Source organism: Girardinichthys multiradiatus, chromosome 8 (genome assembly GCF_021462225.1).
Source record: "Girardinichthys multiradiatus isolate DD_20200921_A chromosome 8, DD_fGirMul_XY1, whole genome shotgun sequence".
NCBI lineage: Eukaryota > Metazoa > Chordata > Actinopteri > Cyprinodontiformes > Goodeidae > Girardinichthys > Girardinichthys multiradiatus.
The window spans coordinates 20,052,203-20,071,556 of record NC_061801.1 but is presented as its reverse complement, the minus strand read 5'-3'; the positions used below and the strand labels follow the sequence as shown (position 1 = coordinate 20,071,556).

Sequence of the window (19,354 nt, the reverse complement as noted above, 5' to 3'; positions counted from 1 at the left end):
TGGATTTATATTTAGCCTTCTGGTTCAATACTTTTGAGAACATTTTGATGCAATAATAGTTACAAGTCTTTTGAAGTATGTCTTTACTAGCTTTGCACTTCTGGGGACTGAAATTTTTGCCCATCAGTCTTTGCAAAACAGCTCCAGCTACCTATCCTTGGATGGAGTGCATCTGTGAACTGCAATTTTCAAGTCTTGTCACAGATTCTTAGTTGGAGTCAGGTCTGGACTTTGACTAGGCCACACATGAATATGCATATGTTACAAACCATTTTGATGTAGCCCTGGCTGTATGTTTAGGGTCATCCTGCTGAAAGGTGAGCCTCCACTCCTATACAGGTCCTTCTCAAAAAATTAGCATATTGTGATAAAGTTCATTATTTTCCATAATGTAATGATGAAAATTTAACAATCATATATTTTAGATTCATTGCACACTAACTGAAATATTTCAGGTCTTTTATTGTCTTAATACGGATGATTTTGGCATACAGCTCATGAAAACCCAAAATTCCTATCTCACAAAATTAGCATATCATTAAAAGGGTCTCTAAACGAGCTATGAACCTAATCATCTGAATCAACGAGTTAACTCTAAACACCTGCAAAAGATTCCTGAGGCCTTTAAAACTCCCAGCCTGGTTCATCACTCAAAACCCCAATCATGGGTAAGACTGCCGACCTGACTGCTGTCCAGAAGGCCACTATTGACACCCTCAAGCAAGAGGTTAAGACGCAGAAAGAAATTTCTGAACGAATAGGCTGTTCCCAGAGTGCTGTATCAAGGCACCTCAGTGGGAAGTCTGTGGGAAGGAAAAAGTGTGGCAGAAAACGCTGCACAACGAGAAGAGGTGACCGGACCCTGAGGAAGATTGTGGAGAAGGGCCGATTCCAGACCTTGGGGGACCTGCGGAAGCAGTGGACTGAGTCTGGAGTAGAAACATCCAGAGCCACCGTGCACAGGCGTGTGCAGGAAATGGGCTACAGGTGCCGCATTCCCCAGGTCAAGCCACTTTTGAACCAGAAACAGCGGCAGAAGCGCCTGACCTGGGCTACAGAGAAGCAGCACTGGACTGTTGCTCAGTGGTCCAAAGTACTTTTTTCGGATGAAAGCAAATTCTGCATGTCATTCAGAAATCAAGGTGCCAGAGTCTGGAGGAAGACTGGGGAGAAGGAAATGCCAAAATGCCAGAAGTCCAGTGTCAAGTACCCACAGTCAGTGATGGTCTGGGGTGCCGTGTCAGCTGCTGGTGTTGGTCCACTGTGTTTTATCAAGGGCAGGGTCAATGCAGCTAGCTATCAGGAGATTTTGGAGCACTTCATGCTTCCATCTGCTGAAAAGCTTTATGGAGATGAAGATTTCATTTTTCAGCACAACCTGGCACCTGCTCACAGTGCCAAAACCACTGGTAAATGGTTTACTGACCATGGTATCACTGTGCTCAATTGGCCTGCCAACTCTCCTGACCTGAACCCCATAGAGAATCTGTGGGATATTGTGAAGAGAACGTTGAGAGACTCAAGACCCAACACTCTGGATGAGCTAAAGGCCGCTATCGAAGCATCCTGGGCCTCCATAAGACCTCAGCAGTGCCACAGGCTGATTGCCTCCATGCCACGCCGCATTGAAGCAGTCATTTCTGCAAAAGGATTCCCGACCAAGTATTGAGTGCATAACTGTACATGATTATTTGAAGGTTGACGTTTTTTGTATTAAAAACACTTTTCTTTTATTGGTCGGATGAAATATGCTAATTTTGTGAGATAGGAATTTTGGGTTTTCATGAGCTGTATGCCAAAATCATCCGTATTAAGACAATAAAAGACCTGAAATATTTCAGTTAGTGTGCAATGAATCTAAAATATATGAATGTTAAATTTTCATCATTACATTATAGAAAATAATTAACTTTATCATAATATGCTAATTTTTTGAGAAGGACCTGTATTTATCCCCATCAATGTTCCCATCAACTGTAACCAGCTTCCCTGTCCCTGTTAAAGAAAAGCATCCCCACAGTATGATCCCACCACCATCAACACGATTTCTTATGGCTTTCTTAAAATAATTGCTTTCTTCTTGATTTGCTTTGTTTTTAATCCTTTTTAGGAAGCAGCTGTGGCACTCCCAGTTTAGTTTTTGCAGCCCATAATCTTTCCATTTCTTGATGGTGGATTGAACAGTGCTCTGAAAGCACTCGGACCTGCTGTGGTCTTTATGATGCTGTTAGTCCTCTAATGTTCTTCAACAAATCTATGAGGCCTTTTTGTAGCAGCTGGATTTATAACAACGTTAAAACATCTGAAGGCAATAGGTTGCCCTGAATTCTATTTAGGAGTATCGGAGTACCTGAGGCTGGGGTCCTCATTTTAATCTAAAGAAATTTTGAAAATCATGTATTTTATATTTCTTTTCCAGTTAAAGCTACCCAATAACATACACAGATGTTTGTGATTGTAATGTGAAAAAATGTGGAGACATTCGAGAAATATGAATGCTTTTACAAAACACTGTTTAAAGTCTGATTTCAGGAATAGGCACTAATAGTCACTGCACTTGGGAGAGAAAACATGTCTGTAGCCTTCATTTTATGTTACACCCTTGCCATCATCTGTTTCCCTCTGCGCTACACTCCATGCCCTACAAGAACCTGGCTGACTGAAACCACACAGAGTGTGCTTCTGCATGTATTTGAATATCTGTTCAAGAAGACACTGGCATGCTATGCTGCAGTGCAGATGTTTTCAGAAAATGGCCTCAAGTTTTTGGAAGTCTATTGAAATTTCTACTGAAATTTTCATCTTCTCATGTCCTTTCCTACCGTGCCTGCTGAAGGAGGGGCTGAGTCTTTATTTCACATGTCTAACATCATCTTTTAAAAATATCTCCGAGTCACCAGGGATCAGACTGTAATCTCTGTAGCTCACCACTTCAGAGGAGGCCGATGGCAGACTGACGACCCCTGGAGACAAGAGGGAGAGGAGAGGGGAAAAGAGGACAACGGTACTGCTGCTGAGTGGAGCAGCATAAGGAATGCCTGATGAGTGGATGCACAGGCCAAGGCCAGGGAGGGCACTGCTCCTTCTGTGAAAACTGGATGGACGAGGGGGGTAGGCTGAGTGGAGGAAGAGAGGATCTCAGGATGCAAGCAGAACAATAGATTCAAAGGGACGCAGGAGGACAGCGAGAGAAGTGAAGAAGGATGGGCAGATGGATTGTGCTGCAAAACAAAAAAAAGTACAAGACAAGATTGCAGAAAACCTCAAATATTTTATCCTTTGCACTTAGCAGGCCTCCTAAAGTATTATCTGGACAGCAACATTAAAAAATACTGCAGTACATAAAAGCTCCAAATATTGAGTGATGGGTAGGTGATTTAAATACTAGAATACAGGTAATAAAGGGCTGTGATTGTCAAACATTTTTCATATTTCTTTCTTTTTTTTTTTTATTGCAGCACGAACGGCAATCCAAGACGTAAAATACAAGACCTCTGAAGGCTTCCTCAAAGGTCATGGGTCATCACCAAACCTCAGACTCTTTTTTTTAATGTATATACCAATAATACTCAGTCAGACTGAGTGTTAAAGATAGACCTAAAACCTTGTGCTGCTCAGCAGAACAGTGTCCAAACAGTTTTGTGATGTTAGTAGAACAAATCGTTTTTTCTCCTGACGGAGGCAACTTTTGTCGGAGTAAAAAAGATCTGCTATGACAGGATGTATATAGAATATATTAGATATAATAAAACTCTTGGCCAGGGTTTCACAAACTTAAGCATAAAAAACATTATTTATGCATTTGTATAGCTGCTTGTTTACTTTCCTCATGATGATCAAGTTTGTGAAGCTCGCCAGTCCCTTCTGCAGCAAAACACCCACATAACATGATGGTTATGGGTATCAAGGTACACCAAGGTTGTAAGAAGTTACTGTTTTAAAGCAGTTAATTTTCTCATCATATTGTTTGCACTGTTTAATGAGATGCCACAGAAAGTGTCATAGTTCCTTTGGCTACATGAAGCTCCTTCTCTCCTACCTTTTTCTGCACTTTGCTGATCAGCAAGCTGAAAGAATACAACTGCACTTTCCACCAATAAGTTTGGAAACAGTCCTGGTTTGGAATTAAACTAAAAGTCACCCATCACTCTCATAAAGGTGTGAAGTAAAAATAATTGTGTCTCATGTTAAATATTTTAGTTTGAAATTGAGTGTGAATAAAGTGATAAAACTGTGATATTTTCACTCAGTGCTAGTATTGAATCAATAAGTTTGCTCCATAGACTGTATGTTAGTCAGTTAAGTCAATTTTATTTGTAAACGCATATATAAAGTGCAGGATCAGTTAAAAATGCTGCGGAAGTCCAAAGAATATAAGAGAATAATATGACATTACACAGACAAATAAAACCCATCACAACCAAATATTTAGTCGAGTTTAAAAGCCAGTGAATAAAACATGTTTAAATAACATAGTAAAAAAAATATTAAAGAACGTTACGATTACAAATTATGGGTCAAATTGAACGCACCATAACGCCACATGTTTTTCACCGTCTAACCACTAGGAGGAACATAAACCCGATGTATAACACACGAAGAAGAAAACCGAATAGTCATGGCGGCTGACAGTTTGTGATGAGCCGACGAAAAAACAGTGAAGAGTCTTTCAAGTTGGATTCAATTGGTTTAAACCAGTCAAGTGGGTGAAGCTCGGCCGACAACATGCTGATAACTCTGAAAACGTTACAGCAGCAGACCTTTAAAATTGACATCGATGAGGAGGAGACGGTGAGAGTTAAAAATATGAGTGAAGGGGGTGGAGTGGGAGTGGGGTATCGCGTGGAACCAACAACAGTTTTGCAATGTCTCAAAATAGACATACTTGCGGAAAGGTTTGCGGAAACTCATGGAATATTATTTATTTAGATATCCTAAATCTGTTGTACTAGGGCTATGATTAATTTTGTGATCATTTCTGAGCAGGTTAATATAACTGAGTTGTCCATACTGAAAAAGTGACTTGTGTTATCAGTAATTAGCCGCAGCCCGCCTGATGTTCCAGATGAGGTTTGAGATGATTAACTTACTAACTTTTACTTTCGGTAAGCTTATGTAAAGTTATATTTTCATGTACGGAACTCAAACACCACTTAAATATACCCAAGAAGGTGCTATAACTATTTTTCTGCCTTGAATTTGTCTGTAAAAAAAATAATTTAACCCTCAGTTTGTGGTGCGAATGTAGAAGAAAGCCGTTATTTCTGAAGATGGTTTGTCTCAGAGAGTTGGTCCGTTTAACCGGTTTTATGGAAGCAGTTCATGCACACCTTGTTTGTTACTCTTAGCAACCAGACATGATGTATTTAGTGCTGAAAGGATTCGTGCAACAAAACATGGAAACAACATTGTTAACGTTTTCCGTTTTTCTTCCATAGGTGAAAACGTTAAAAGAGAAGATTGAAGAGGAGAAGGGGAAGGAAATTTTTTCTGTTGCAGGACAGAAGCTGATCTATGCTGGTATGATATTGAATGGGGCAGTTTCTTCATACATTCATCTCCACGTTTATTAGAACCCTTCGTAAAGATGTGGGGAAAAGCCTGAAAATCATTTTATTGCTATAGCATAATCTCACACTGAAAACAGGGATCCTGTGCACTCTGGAAGTATGGTATTTGATTTTCCAAGTCTGGATTAGTAGATAAAATTATTTGTTTGTTTTTGTTTCTTCCGGTCTTTTCTTCACTTATTTTTAGTCGTCCTTTCTTCCATTATATGTTCCTTTCAATCTTTGTTCCTAGTACTTCCCATCCTTCTCTCCTTCCTTCCTTCCTTCTCACTTCTTGTCTTCCTTCCTTTTTGCCCTCTTCTTCTGTCCAGCCTTCTTTCATTCCTTTGTATTTTCTTCTTTTTTGTCTTTCCTTTCTGCTCTCCATTTTCTTCCTACTGCCATCATTTCTTCCTTCCATTCTTTGTCCCCCTCCCTCCTTACTTGCATCTTTCCATCTTTATTTCCTTCATCTTTTCCTTCTTACTGTTCCAAATTCCTAGATTCCACATTTAAAGCCTCAATACTTTAATATATCTGCCTCAGATTCATGAACTTTTTGAATTACCAGAAGACTTAAATAAATCTGCTCCACTCTGCAAGTTAGTGGGTCACCATTTATTCTTTTAGTAGAATAATGCCCCAAACATGTGGCAAAATTAAAACATAGACTTAACTCCCACAAAAAAGCTGAAGAGAAGGTAGCAAATGACCCAGAACTCTGGATGACCTCAAGAGACTGCAGTGGTCGCGCTCTCTGAATGGTCCAACATGATGAAATGTTACACTACGGGCTTTCCATTTGTAAAAAGCGGGTTGTATAAAGGATCAGCAGCAGAGGGACCAACAATTGTGCCACTGGTGATTTTACTAAAAACAGTTATGTCTTTATATGTTTTTTTTATTCACAGCCAAATAAATGCACTAAATATAAACGTTGGACTTTTCTTTGTTGTTCAGTGGGAGATTACGGTATGGCAATAAAGGAATACAAATTTTCTCTCATCTTTTTCCAATAAATGTGATCAGTATTGTATTAGTTTAATTTCTCTGTTTATAAAATTCATTGATTATAAGCTGCTTGATTTAGTGGAAAGAAAAAAGTCTTACCATACAGCCAGGGGAGAACTGTAGGTTTTCTTACATGTGGCATCTGATCTGTTAAAGCCTAATTGTTTAGCTGTTGCATATTTTGACAATCACTGCCTGGCCACAAAAAAAAAAGGTCACACACTAATATTTTGTTGGACCGCCTTTAGCTTTGATTATGGCACACATTCTCTCTGGCATTATTTCGATAAGCTTCTGCAATGTCACAATGTTTATTTCTACCCAGTGTTGCATTAATTTTTTACCAAGGTCTTGTATTGATGGTAGAGTCTGATCGCTGTACAAAGCCTCCTCCATCACATCCCAAATATTCTCAGTGGGGTTAAGGTCTGGACTCTGTGGTGACCAATCCATGTGTGAGAATGATGTCTCGTGCTACCTGAACCACTCTTTCACAATTCAAGCCCGATGAATCCTGGCATTGTCATCTTGGAATATGCCCGTGCCATCAGGGAAGAAAAACTCCATTGATGGAATAACCTGGTCGTTCAGTATATTCAGGTAGTCAGCTGACCTCATTCTTTGAACACATACTGTTGCTGAACCCAGACCTGACCAACTGCAGCAGCCCCAGATCATAGCACTGCCCCAACAGGCTTGTACAGTAGGCACTAGGCATGATGGGTGCATCACTTCATCTGCCTCTCTTCATACCCTGATGCACCCATCCCTTTGGAACAGGGTAAATCTGGACTCATCAGACCATATGACCTTCTTCAATTGCTCCAGAGTCCAATCTTTATGCTCCCTAGTAAATTGAAGCATTTTTTTTTAGGTTAGCTTCACTGATTAGTGGTTTTCTTAAGGCTACACAGCTGTTCAGTCCCAATCCTTGAGTTCCCTTCACATTGTGTGTGTGGAAATGCTCTTACTTTCACTATTAATCATAGCCCGGAGTTCTACTGTTGTTCTTCTTTGATTTGATTTCACCAAACATTCAGGATTTCTTTCCGGCCACATTTCTTCCTTGAAGATAATGGGTCCCCACCATCCTTTCAGTTTTTAATATTGCGTTAGATAGTTCTTAACCCAATTTTAGTAGTTTCTGCAATCTCCTTAGAGGTTTTCTCTGCTTGATGCATGCCAGTGATTTGACCCTTCTGAAACAGACTGACATCTTTTCCAGGACCACGGGATGTGTCTTTCAACATGGTTGTTTAAGAAATGAGAAGCAACTCATTGCACCAGTTGGAGTTAAATAACTTTTTTCCAGCTGAAACATAATCGCCCATGCAGTAATTATCCAATGGGAGGCTCGTACCTATTTGCTTAGTGAAATCCAGGTGGTGACTTTTTTTCTGGCCAGGCAGTGTATTTTAACAAATTCATTAAACATCATCAGTTGCGTTTTGGACTTTAGTGTGAAGCTAGATCATTTGATATTTGTTTTCCTAGAAATTATTTACACACATTATGATTCAGCAGAAGTTTAGTTAATATTAACGTATGCATTGTTTTAAACAAAGTCATTTCCTTTGTTTTTCTGACAGGTAAAATCTTAAGCGATGACACGCCTCTCAAAGAATACAACATTGATGAGAAGAACTTTGTGGTGGTCATGGTGACAAAGGTTAAGGATTTGCAGTTTCTACTTCTCAGTATTTTTCTTTTTTATTCAGCAGGTAGATTATTGTATTTCACCACATGAGGAGAGCTGATCATACATTTGTACAAGTTTGGGGTCTTTAATGATTTTTGTCTGAGGAATTTCTTTTACTGTACATTAGTCATCATTTAGAGGTAGAATAATAATAAAATAAAATACAAGTGAGAATTAAGCGTTGATTGTAAACCTTTTATTTGGCTGAGATATTTTACAGTCTGTAAATTTTTCCCCAGGTCAAAACGGCCTCAGCCACCACACAAACTTCATCGCCTTCTTCAGCTTCCAGCACCACAGCTCCTGCAGCCTCGTCCAGTTCAGAGAAGCTGGCAGAGCCGGTGTCCACTGACAACAAGCCAGAGGCCAAACCAGAGGAAAAACCTGCTCTGACTGCTGAACCATCCTCCACCACTAGTGGCAGTAGCGGGTAAGGATCAGATACGTACTCAACTGCATCATGTTTTGGAGAAATAACATGAGTATGTTTTTTTTTTTTTGCCTTTTCGTTTGTAGAAGCTCTGAGACTTCAACAAGCTCAAACCTGATCACTGAAGCTGTTTCAACTCTTGGTAAGGCTGCATGTATAACAGTCTTCAGTGCTTGATTATTTATTGACTGTTCTAATTATCATTAGGCACACATGTCCTTATACTCTAAACTTGCATGTTTTTCTCATAATGTTGTCTGAAGCACTGAAAGGGAACTGAAACATAATGAATATTATCTCTGAAAACTGCTGATTATTGATGCGTCAGATTTCTTTGACAGTAGCAATCTTATTCAAGTCATTTGACAGTACGGAGACTATTAAAGGTAGGTTGCTGCATTGGTGACTGTCTGTGATCTTTCCTTTAGTGACAGGTTCATCATATGATGCAATGGTGAATGAGATGATGCTCCTGGGCTATGGGAGAGAAGAAGTGGTGGCAGCTCTGAGAGTGAGCTTCAACAACCCAGACAGAGCTATGGAATACCTGCTTTCTGTATGTAGAGTCTTGTAGTTTCAATAAATACGCTTGTGAGCAGATTACAAGATTTAAACATAATTTAACTGATGAAAGGTCATACGTCTGTGTAACATTTGCAATGATGGAGCTTACATTTCCTTCTCCCTAACTGTGTTAAAGGTTTTGTTTCTGACTTCAGGTTCTGCAGATAAGCAGTTATTTATAAAATCTTTCAATGGTTCAATTCAATTCAGTTTATTTATATAGCGCCAATTCACAACACATGTCGTCTCAAGGCACTTCACAAAAGTCAGGTACATACATTCCAATTAATCCTAATCATTGAACAGTGCAGTCAGATTCAGTTATTTATTCAAATTGGATAAAAAGTTTTTCTATCTAAGGAAACCCAGCAGATTGCATCCAGTCAGTGACTTGCAGCATTCACTCCTCCCGGATGAGCATGTAGAGACAGTGGAGTCACTGGCGTTGACTTTGCAGCAATCCCTCATACTGAGCATGCATGTAGCGACAGTGGAGAGGAAAAACTCCCTTTTAACAGGAAGAAACCTCCAGCAGAACCAGGCTCAGTGTGAGCGGCCATCTGCCACGACTGACTGGGGGTTTGAGAGAACAGAGCAGAGACACAAAGAGAACAAAGAAGCACTGATCCAGGAGTACTTTCTATGGGAAGGAGAAGTAAATGTTAATGGATGTAGCTCCTTTAGTCATTTCATCTAGAAAGAAAGAACAGATAAATTCTGAGCCAGTTTTCAAGATTACAGTCTGAAAGAGAGCACATAGAGTTAGTTACAGTTAAGCTCAGTCAATCGCCATGTCTAGGAGAGAGAAAGGGTTAAACACTGAAAGACAGGGCTATGTGGATCATCTGTAGAGGGTGAGCATTAAGTTGTTGCCAGCAGAAGCTCGGACGATGCCCTCCTCCAGAAAGGCAATGGTTCCCAGGTTTTGCCCGTAAAAATATTCTATCCCTCACTCCATTGTGTGTCTACCTTGCATTAAAATATGTTGCTTTGGGTAAAGTGCTGCATTGTCTGCCCGCAAATCCTATCTACAAACCAGGCGCGCATCATAGTCGGTACACAATTTTTGTGTTCTTGACAGAAGACACTTAATTTCTTGTTGTAAACCCACGTGGAACACATTTCTAAATGCACTTGCATAGAAAAAAAACTTTTGAAAGGTTCTTCTGAATCAAGAACTGCAATTGTCATCCTCTCTCTTGTTGATTTAGTAACCAGTGTAAGGCCTGCCTCCTCCCTCAGGGTATGCCAACCAGAGATCAGGGTCCTGCAGCAGGACCTGACGCCACAACGCCTCCAGCGAGTGGCGCTCCAGCTGCTCCTTCTGGAGTTGTTGGCACTCCTGCCAACACTGGATCTTCACCAACTGCTACAGCAGGAGGTACATGAAACACACTGATTCCAAAAACAAGCTAAAGTTGCCTGAAATGAGGCATGTAATTATGCTTTCTTTGCCAGTTTTCTCGTTTCCTGCTGCTAACAGTTTTAATTTGTACTTCCAGCCAATCCCTTGAGCTTCCTAAGAAGTCAGCCTCAGTTCCAGGTGATGCGGCAGCTGATTCAGCAGAACCCTGCTCTGCTACCAACGTTGTTGCAGGAGATCGGCAGGGAGAACCCAGAACTGCTGCAGGTGAGGAAGTGCCAGAACTCAAGAATAGTTCAGTTCTAGTTGAAACATTTACTTGGAGAGGGGAGTTGCAATAAAATTCCAGTTAACTTGTGACAAAATTCCCTAATCTAACATTATGTTTAGGTCCAATGTTTAATCTAAAGATACATTGCCAACGATGCACCGTTAAACATTTAAATTAGCAACAGATATTAGTGTATTTTAACAGGACATCGTGTGAGAAGCCAAATCAAAGTAGTGCGTAATTGTCAAGTATTTTCTTCAACAAATAAAAAGCTGAAAACGCTGGCATGTGTTTATAATAAATCCCACTGAGTCATACTTTTTGAAACCAGCTTTCAGGGCAATTGGAGCTGCATGTCTTTTGGGTTATGTCTCTACAAGCTTTGCACCTCTGAAACTAAACTTTCCCATTTTTCTTTGAACTTAGACGTACATGCTTTGTGTCTCTGGCTGTATGATTAGGGATATTGTCCTGCTGGAAGGTAAACCTTGGCCTCTGCCTCAAGTCTTTTGCAACCTCTAACAGGGTTTCTTCTAGGATGTTCTGTATTTGGCTTCGTCCGTCTTCCCATGAAGTCTGACCAGCTTCCCACTGAGCAAAAGCATCCCCAAAGCATCATGCAGCCGCCACCATATTTCAAAGCGGAGATCATGTGTTTAGGTTGATGGGCAGCGTTAGTTTTCCTCCACCATAACATTTTGCATATAGGCCGTAATGTTTGGTTTTGGTCTGATATAACCGGGGCACCTTCCTCTATATGTTTGCACCCTTTCATAAACGGTAGACTTGCGAAGTGCACGAGTAATTACACTTACTTTGTGTTGGTTTATTTTAAGAAAAACATCAATATTGACTTAAATAATGTGATAAAATGTGAAAAGATTAAGAAGAATGCAATCAATGAATAATGGTTAAAAAGAAAAACTATTTCAAAGAAATCTGCATGTTGCTGCTTAAACGACTTGTTTTTCGCTGTTTGTTCTACTTTATTACCTTTGTGGTCTTGTAAACTAAAGGAGCTGCAGCACTTTATACCAGATACATAATTTATGTTGTCTTTAATGCAGAAAACATGGATTTCAATAGTTTGAACTCACCTGAATCATTTCTTATCACATAAACAACTTCCACACTGCTGCTTGCAAGTAGCTTTGGTTTTTTTCCACCCCTCCTTATACTGCGTTTCGTTTTGTGACACAGATCCATTGCTAAACTATTCATTTACCGCTATAGGAGATCAGCAGCCACCAAGAACAGTTCATCCAGATGCTGAATGAGCCCAATCCAGACCCAGTGCCAGCAGGTGGCGGAGGGGTAGCTGGAGGGATGGGAGGTGGAACACCTGGCGGGGGTCAGACGAGCTATATTCAGGTCACACCACAGGAAAAAGAAGCTATTGAGAGGGTGAGGTGGAGCATGACAATGTCCAGAACCAGTTGTTTTTTTTTAATCATTCCAAACTTCAGTGTTGGTAAATCACTAAAGCTTGATGGTTATTACAATTTTGTTAAACTAATTTCCATATTTTGCTCTCTATCCAGCTAAAAGCCTTGGGGTTTCCAGAAGGACTCGTCATCCAAGCCTACTTTGCTTGCGACAAGAACGAGAACTTGGCTGCCAACTTCCTTTTACAACAGAACTTTGACGACGACTAAAGGAGCTGATTTGTGTTTTCACCTTTCTTCCTCCACTGTTCAGTTGCTAATGTTCAGTATATATGCAAGCAAGCAAGCCTTTTCCAAAGTGTATTTTATTCACCAGTTCCAAATCAAAGTTTCATGATAACACTGGATAATTCTCAATTGGCGGCTGTTGTACAAGGACAAGCTGTTGTTAACAGGTTAAAATGGAGTAATTAAAATCCTATGCTTTTGCATCAGCCTATGTGCCTTTGTTTTATTACTTAAGAACAGTTGTTTTTGCAGATTTAAGGGTAAATCTAGGATGTTTTTGCAGTATTCATTGGCTCCTTGACAAAATTAAAGTGGAACCAAACAAGCAACATGTGTGACACCGTTTTTTCTGTTTTTCTTTAAATTCAAACCCCCGTACTTTTCTTTCTGCCATACCAAGTCCAACGAGTAGACGGATACTAGAAAGCATCTCCCCTGGTGAAAATCAGGATGATTTACCTGAAAAAACCTGCAGAGGGCGTCATAGGCCACAAAATGTTCCACAGTCAAACGCGCTGGTATGAACGTAATCCACATTAATGCGTCAATAATACATGTTTAACATCCGAAAATGGTTAAAGGCTCATATGTTACTTACTAAATATAGGTTTTTGTGCCCTTTAAAGCTTGAATACAAATTAATTGTATCATTAAATATTCCTTGATGTTTTTATAAGGCTTTTTTACTGTATAGTGCAGCATGATAATAATGGTCAGAAAATCCTTAAATTTACTTAGTTTTAAGACATAGGCTGTTTGTTTTTCATCGCAGTAATAAAACTGCCTTTATTGTGGTGTGAGACAGTAAAAATATATCTACTCAACTTTTATTTACATCTGGTTTTTCTAGTTCCCAAAATGCTTCACATGTAGACCACAAAGATACCAAAAAGATACAAACTAAGCTGAAATACAATATAAAAAAGAAAGTATAGACAAATAAGAACAAATGTGTTAAAAATTGCTTTCTAACACAGTTTCCAAAGAAAAGTGGTCAATTTGGTACAAATTCAAAACAAATGGCTTTATTGATGCTCCTCAACCTCCAAAAATACTATTTGCCATTAATAAGTTGGGCAGTGCTCCATCACTTTTGTCTAAAAGCATACCAATGAGCATTAGAGTAAAAACATTTATATTTCTTTTTCTACGTATAAATTTGACTACAGAACTGTTTCTCCCCCTCTATAGATCCATACATCTTCTAATTATTTTTATGCATTCATTCATCCATTTATTTCTCAGCTAATATTTGTGGATCCAGAGATGGTTTGTTCGATACCAGTTTTCTGAGGTATTCCTGAGCCCGTACACTGACTTCTATACCTGAATCAACAAACAAAAAATCCGATTATGTTAATATGAATCATTAGGTGATGAAGCTATTTTTCATGTAGAAATTATTCCTCAATTGTTACGCTAGTATTAACACGTAATCATTGAGAGTTCGTTGAACCCATAACTGTGAGGGTTGACCCTTTTTTCCATGTTACATCATTTCAGTTGCAATTTCTGAGTTGTTCTTAGGCTAGTTTATGTTAAAAATTGGGTTTAACATTCTTGCATTTTGAATTACATCCTATAAGGTTTCCCCTGTTTTGGGAGCACTGTTTTAAAAAAAAGAAATACTAAATAAAAGTGTAGATTTCTGTTGAATCATAATCAGCTTTATTACCACGTTTGTACAGACAAACAAGGAATTTGACTCCGGTACACTTTGACCTCAATAATAAAGAATCCGCCTTGCTACAAGCTAAACTCTTTCACAGCAGCTGAAACTTAATTAAAACAAATGTTGCTGAGTCATAATGGCACTCTAAAGGGGTAAACAGAGTTTAATTTTATGATTGAGGTAAATTTTGTGCCACTGTAACTTCATTTTCTGTGTGTTTTTATTCATATTTTCTCAGCACAGAGTAGCACTCAGATCTGGTGTCACACTCGATGTCTCTTTTCTTTTCTTTCCCCTGACAGGTGGAAAGAAAACAACGCATGGAAACAGGACATCGTTGGAGTGAGTTTTCTTCTGGAAAACTTTCAAATGACAACGTTGTGCTATATTGCCCGTGGCGGTCTCGTCATGATATGGGACGATGTTGTGTATGATGTGATAGAGCCATTTAAATACGCTCCTTTGTTACAGCATTGTATAAATCCCACCTTGCTTTTCTTAGTTCAAATACATTTTATTTCATTATACTGTAAAATACAAAACAGTAACAAAACATTTTTTTATGTACAAATGTACAAAGTTCAACATTATATTACATATTTTGGCTATAAACAAAAACAACATTTTTGTTCAGAGTTACTCATTCAATACAAAAATACGAATATTTCATATAAATTATTGCACTTTGCAGCTGCAGTGCGTTGTAGATTGCCATCGCTGTTAAAAAGTGTTTACCTGAAGTCATACTTTTTGGAAGAAAACACAAACTATATGGCACTTTTTTTTTTTTTCCGATGTTTTACCCTTTTTTATGTATTGTCCATCATCTTTGGTACCTTTTTATTTCTAAAAGAAACCTTCTGTGTTACTCAGCACCATTCTGTATAAATTAACATTGTACCTGAAAATAAATGGCTTTGGCAGGTGAAATGGGATGATAAATATTGTTGTCTTTATTAATACAGTTTGTTTTAACAGTGTGTAGTAGGAGTAGAGTCAGCGATGGCTGTGTTGCTCACTGCTAGAAGGCCTCTGGAGATGTTTTGTCTGTTGCTCCTGGTTTCCCTGAATTTTCCAGTTAAAAGACGCTGGCACCTGGTCCACCAAGTTTTGTCGGTTAAATAAGACAAATTCCAGTTTGGTCCCTTTTCATAAAGTTTTACAACCCTGGCTGAGAGGCCTCATGGAGTCACCTGCACAACCTAAGAGGGGCTCTTGAAGGAGTAATGCTTTTTTTTCTTTCTTTGTGCCATGAACACCACAGCGTGTCTTGTTGCTCGACATCAGCTTGAAGGCAAGATTTGGTAACAAAAAGCGTTTGTTCGGAATTCTGCAAACAGATATATACTGGCGCCTTCAGCCTTTGTCGCCTTGTCCGCATCTCATAAGTGTCTCTTCATGTGGAGAGCGAGATGGTCCGACCTGGAGAAGGCCCGGTCGCATTTCTGGCACTGGAATGGCCGATGACCCGTGTGTTTCCTGTAGTGGCGAGTGAGCTCATCGGAACGTGCAAACTTCCAGCCGCAGCCCTCCCAGTCGCAGTGGTAAGGCTTCTCCCCTGTGATGAAAAAACAAACATACACAGAGCAGTTAGCACCAACCCTAAGGGTAAAGTAGCCCAGGCTTTCCCACCTTCAGCAAGAAAAGAGGTCCATCCTGTCCTACAACTCTTGTATGAAAAGCCTAGCACTCATATTTGAGAAGGGATCAGTGTCAACCTGTTTTGCTGCACCTGACAAACAACTGCCCTACTCCACCCCCCACCCTTCTATGAAGGTGTTTATTCAACAACGTGCCAGTGATGTGGCCTGTTTTTTCCTAAATCCACAATGAAAGCCTTAAGCTGAATAGCTCTGGATAACAAAACAAGTTGGAGTAATGAGCAAGTCTTCGATGTACGTGCCTCATAAAGAAAAAAGGCAACAAGAGAAGAAAAACTGGAAAGAGAGCTATACCTGTGTGTGTGCGGTGGTGTGCTTTCAGGTGGGAGCTCTTTGTGTACGTTTTGCCACAGCCGACGTAGTCACACGTGTGTGTCGCCACCCTCTTCCTCGGCCAGGAGCGCCGACCGCGTTTGGGCTTCGGCTCCTCTGGTAAGCAGTCCCCGCTTGAGATCATGATGCCCTCTGCAGGGGAAAAAAGATGGCCAAAGTCATCGCCACGAAACAATAATGTCAAACTGTAGAAGAATAAAGATCTGAATAATAGAAAACGCTTGTACAGTCAGCATTGCAAAAACTAATGTCAAAGTGTTCACTTTACTAAAATTGATTTTGTTGAATAAGTAACGTCTCAGCTGGATTTACTGTACAAATTATCTAACATGAAGCTGAGTGGTGTGCCAATCACCTGGATACTGCATGGACGCCCCCTGAGGGTAGGAGGTGAAAACCTGAGAAGAACCATGGTGGTACCCCTGCGGAGGTAGCGGGATCTGAGAGAGAGGGTGGCCTAGCTGGTGCTCCCGGCCGAGAGGATTGTCTGGAGAAAGGGAAGAGGATGAAGATAACCTAGTGCCGGTCATGGTCCTCCCATTCCCTGGAAACCCATGAAGATCCAAGTTGCTTGGGCGCTGTTGTTGGCCTGCTCGCCCATGAGAATTCACCCCTGCCAGGTGCAGGTCCATAGGCTGTGAGATGGTGCAGTTACTGGGGTTCTCCTGCTTTATCCGGGTGCACACGAAGGATGGAGAGGCCTGCGATGTAGCAGAGTCCGCCACAGTGCCAACGTAAGCCTTGCCTATGTTCATGCCTTGGCAGTACTCTCTCATGTCCATTGTTGTCTTTACTACAAACTTGCCATGGAGGCTAGGGGGGTGGAGGTATGCGGGGTCCAAATCGGGCCTCATGAGTTCTGCCACGAAGCCTCCAGAAGGTGAAACGTCACTGATGTCTGGGATGGTGTAGAGTAGTTCACTGGTGGTGTCTTGAGGGGAGGGAAGTTGGTAAGACGAGGTGAAGGAACCTGGAGATGATGACATGGCCTGAGCAGAGCTACACCCCATGGCATCCTCCTGCTGTTGCTGCTGCTGCTGCTGTTGCTGCAGGATGGAGTTGGACAGAATAAAATCATAGTCCAAGTCCAGATCTGGCTCAATGTCCTTCTTGGACATGCCGGTGCTTGTTATGCTGGTGGCAGTAGGGTGGTCTGGGTCGCAGCAGTTGCTTCTCTCTGGCACACTGGATCTCTTAAGATGGAACAACTCCTCCTTCCATTTCTAGACACAAGTTACAGAGACCAGGTCAGGAGCTTGTTTGTGTCACGTTACCACTAATTACAAGAAGGTCATATGCATTTATGTCCTGCTCTACCTCAAAATAGACTAAAACAAAGTGAATAGATGTGCAGACAAGTTTAATTCAAGAAGGAATGTAATGGAGGGTGATAATTATGAAAGCTCAGCAACACAGCTCATTCAGGTGGAGGAAAGATCATTGGAATGTGGACTGCCTGGAATACTGGTATTGGCTTGAAAAGCATAAAAAAGGAAAATAAATAATAAAAACAAACAAGCTCAGATAACAACCAGGAGATTTTTCGTGCAATCACCACATAATAATATTCTTTCTAGGAGTTGTGCGGGAAACCATATGTTCTTTCCCAGTTTGAATGCCCTGTGTAGTCTGCATAAACTGGTGCACACCCCAGCAAAGAGTGTCAAGCCTTGACTGCAGTAATAACATGGGAGCTACAATGAAACCAATAAACACACTTTAAATAGAGGACTATAACAGATTACTTGATGCCCGAGGTCTATCTGGCACGCAATAAGTTATACTCACCAGATAGGCACCTCCTATGGCTCTGCTCTTGTCAGTTGGACCGCTGGCAAACGTGGAAATAGATGGGAGAAGCGTGCCACAAGCCATCTCGACGTCATTTGGAGGCTGCCTGAAATTACACAGAAAACACCGTAAATCCCAGGAACGATCCTGCAGAAGGAGGCGCAGGCTCCTTTATATTCCACAAGCAAGACGATGATCGGGCGATTTTAAGAAAAAGTTTCACCTCATCAGTTAGAATCTGTGTGCGGACTCCTAAGTATTCTTGCCGCGGACTGCACTGGATCTGGGTAGAATAAAATCCCCCGTCAGAAATGTTTTAAAGTTTCTGCTCCGCGCCGCACGCCGCACTTTGGCCCCCGAACATGCCGCCGCTAGATGGGCGCGCCGGTGGAAAAGAGGGGGGAAAAAAAAAGAAAAAGACAAGTAGCAAGTTGTGACAGATTGGAAGCTGTTTCAACGGGGAAGACAGAGAGGCGACGAGCAGGGGAATCCCTCCCGCCTGTTGCCGTGCAGGGAGACCGGCGGCAGTCTGAGCTGTGTGAGGAAACAGCGTGAGAGGTACCCTTAAATCGCTGGGAAACGCCTTCTGTCGCCCCGGCAACCGGCGCAGGAAAACATTAGAGGAGGGGAGGGAGGGAGAGAGAAGGGGGAGGCCGAGTCTAATGGGATAGAAATAAAAGAGTGTGAGGCACAGCGAGGTTTGTTTGTATTCATAGCAACGGTACCAATCCTTACTGCTTTTATCCTTGTGAAATGCCGCATTTTTCCAGTTGCAACACAGACTGACAGCAAGTACTCAGATTTAATGCGGTCACCTGCAGGCGTACATATCACCTGGAGGGCCAAAATAGATCACAAATAGATAATAACTAATGGGTTTATAACAACAACAACTACAATAATAATCCACATATGAATAACGACCTTTTATTTATTTTATTTGATTATAAATGCATTTTTATAAATATAAAATTGCCTAAATATTAAGTAAATCCACCTACCTCAGCCACCTTCTTTAGCATATATATATATATATATATATATATATATATATATATATTTATATATTTATATATATACATATATACATATATATAGTTCTGTCCCCACTCCTCTTCTCTCTGTACACAAATGACTACACCTCATCGGACTCGTCCGTGAAATTCCTTAAGTTTGCAGACGACACCACTGTCATTGGTCTGATCCAGGACGGTGATGAGTCTGCATACAGACAGCAGGTGGATCGGCTGGTACACTGGTGCGGTCAGAACTACCTTGAACTCAACCCACTCAAGACTGTGGAAATGGTGGTGGACTTTCGGAGAACACCACCCCCA

General features: G+C 40.7%; 2 protein-coding genes across 2 annotated transcripts; one reads left to right on the top strand and one right to left on the bottom strand.

Annotated features, from left to right (window-relative positions):
• Nucleotides 1-4,592: 4,592 nt before the first annotated feature.
• rad23b (RAD23 homolog B, nucleotide excision repair protein) lies at nt 4,593-12,766 on the top strand. The gene is made up of 10 exons (XM_047372880.1): nt 4,593-4,791; nt 5,439-5,520; nt 8,150-8,229; nt 8,499-8,689; nt 8,776-8,831; nt 9,118-9,245; nt 10,496-10,634; nt 10,756-10,883; nt 12,121-12,291; nt 12,429-12,766. The coding sequence occupies exons 1-10, from the start codon at nt 4,726-4,728 to the stop codon at nt 12,540-12,542; spliced, it is 1,155 nt and encodes a 384-aa protein (XP_047228836.1). The 5' UTR covers nt 4,593-4,725; the 3' UTR covers nt 12,543-12,766.
• A 1,959-nt stretch (nt 12,767-14,725) lies between these two features.
• klf4 (Kruppel-like factor 4) lies at nt 14,726-18,929 on the bottom strand. The gene is made up of 5 exons (XM_047372879.1): nt 18,241-18,929; nt 18,015-18,123; nt 16,582-17,449; nt 16,188-16,358; nt 14,726-15,790 (listed from the first exon to the last, which is right to left on the bottom strand). The coding sequence occupies exons 1-5, from the start codon at nt 18,243-18,245 to the stop codon at nt 15,615-15,617; spliced, it is 1,329 nt and encodes a 442-aa protein (XP_047228835.1). The 5' UTR covers nt 18,246-18,929; the 3' UTR covers nt 14,726-15,614.
• Between the last annotated feature and the right edge of the window lie 425 nt (nt 18,930-19,354).

What these genes read in the sequence shown, in the direction of transcription:
- klf4 (XM_047372879.1), bottom strand. An exon ending in CCATAGGAGGTGCCTATCTG is followed by an intron (nt 17,450 to 18,014) that starts GTGAGTATAACT and finishes ACTTGTGTCTAG; the next exon opens with AAATGGAAGGAGGAGTTGTT. An exon ending in ACACCACCGCACACACACAG is followed by an intron (nt 15,791 to 16,187) that starts GTATAGCTCTCT and finishes TTTTCATCACAG; the next exon opens with GGGAGAAGCCTTACCACTGC.
- rad23b (XM_047372880.1), top strand. Translation starts at nt 4,726, where the DNA reads ATGCTGATAACTCTGAAAACGTTACAGCAGCAGACCTTTAAAATTGAC. An exon ending in ACAGAAGCTGATCTATGCTG is followed by an intron (nt 5,521 to 8,149) that starts GTATGATATTGA and finishes TTTTTCTGACAG; the next exon opens with GTAAAATCTTAAGCGATGAC. An exon ending in AGAACCCAGAACTGCTGCAG is followed by an intron (nt 10,884 to 12,120) that starts GTGAGGAAGTGC and finishes TTACCGCTATAG; the next exon opens with GAGATCAGCAGCCACCAAGA.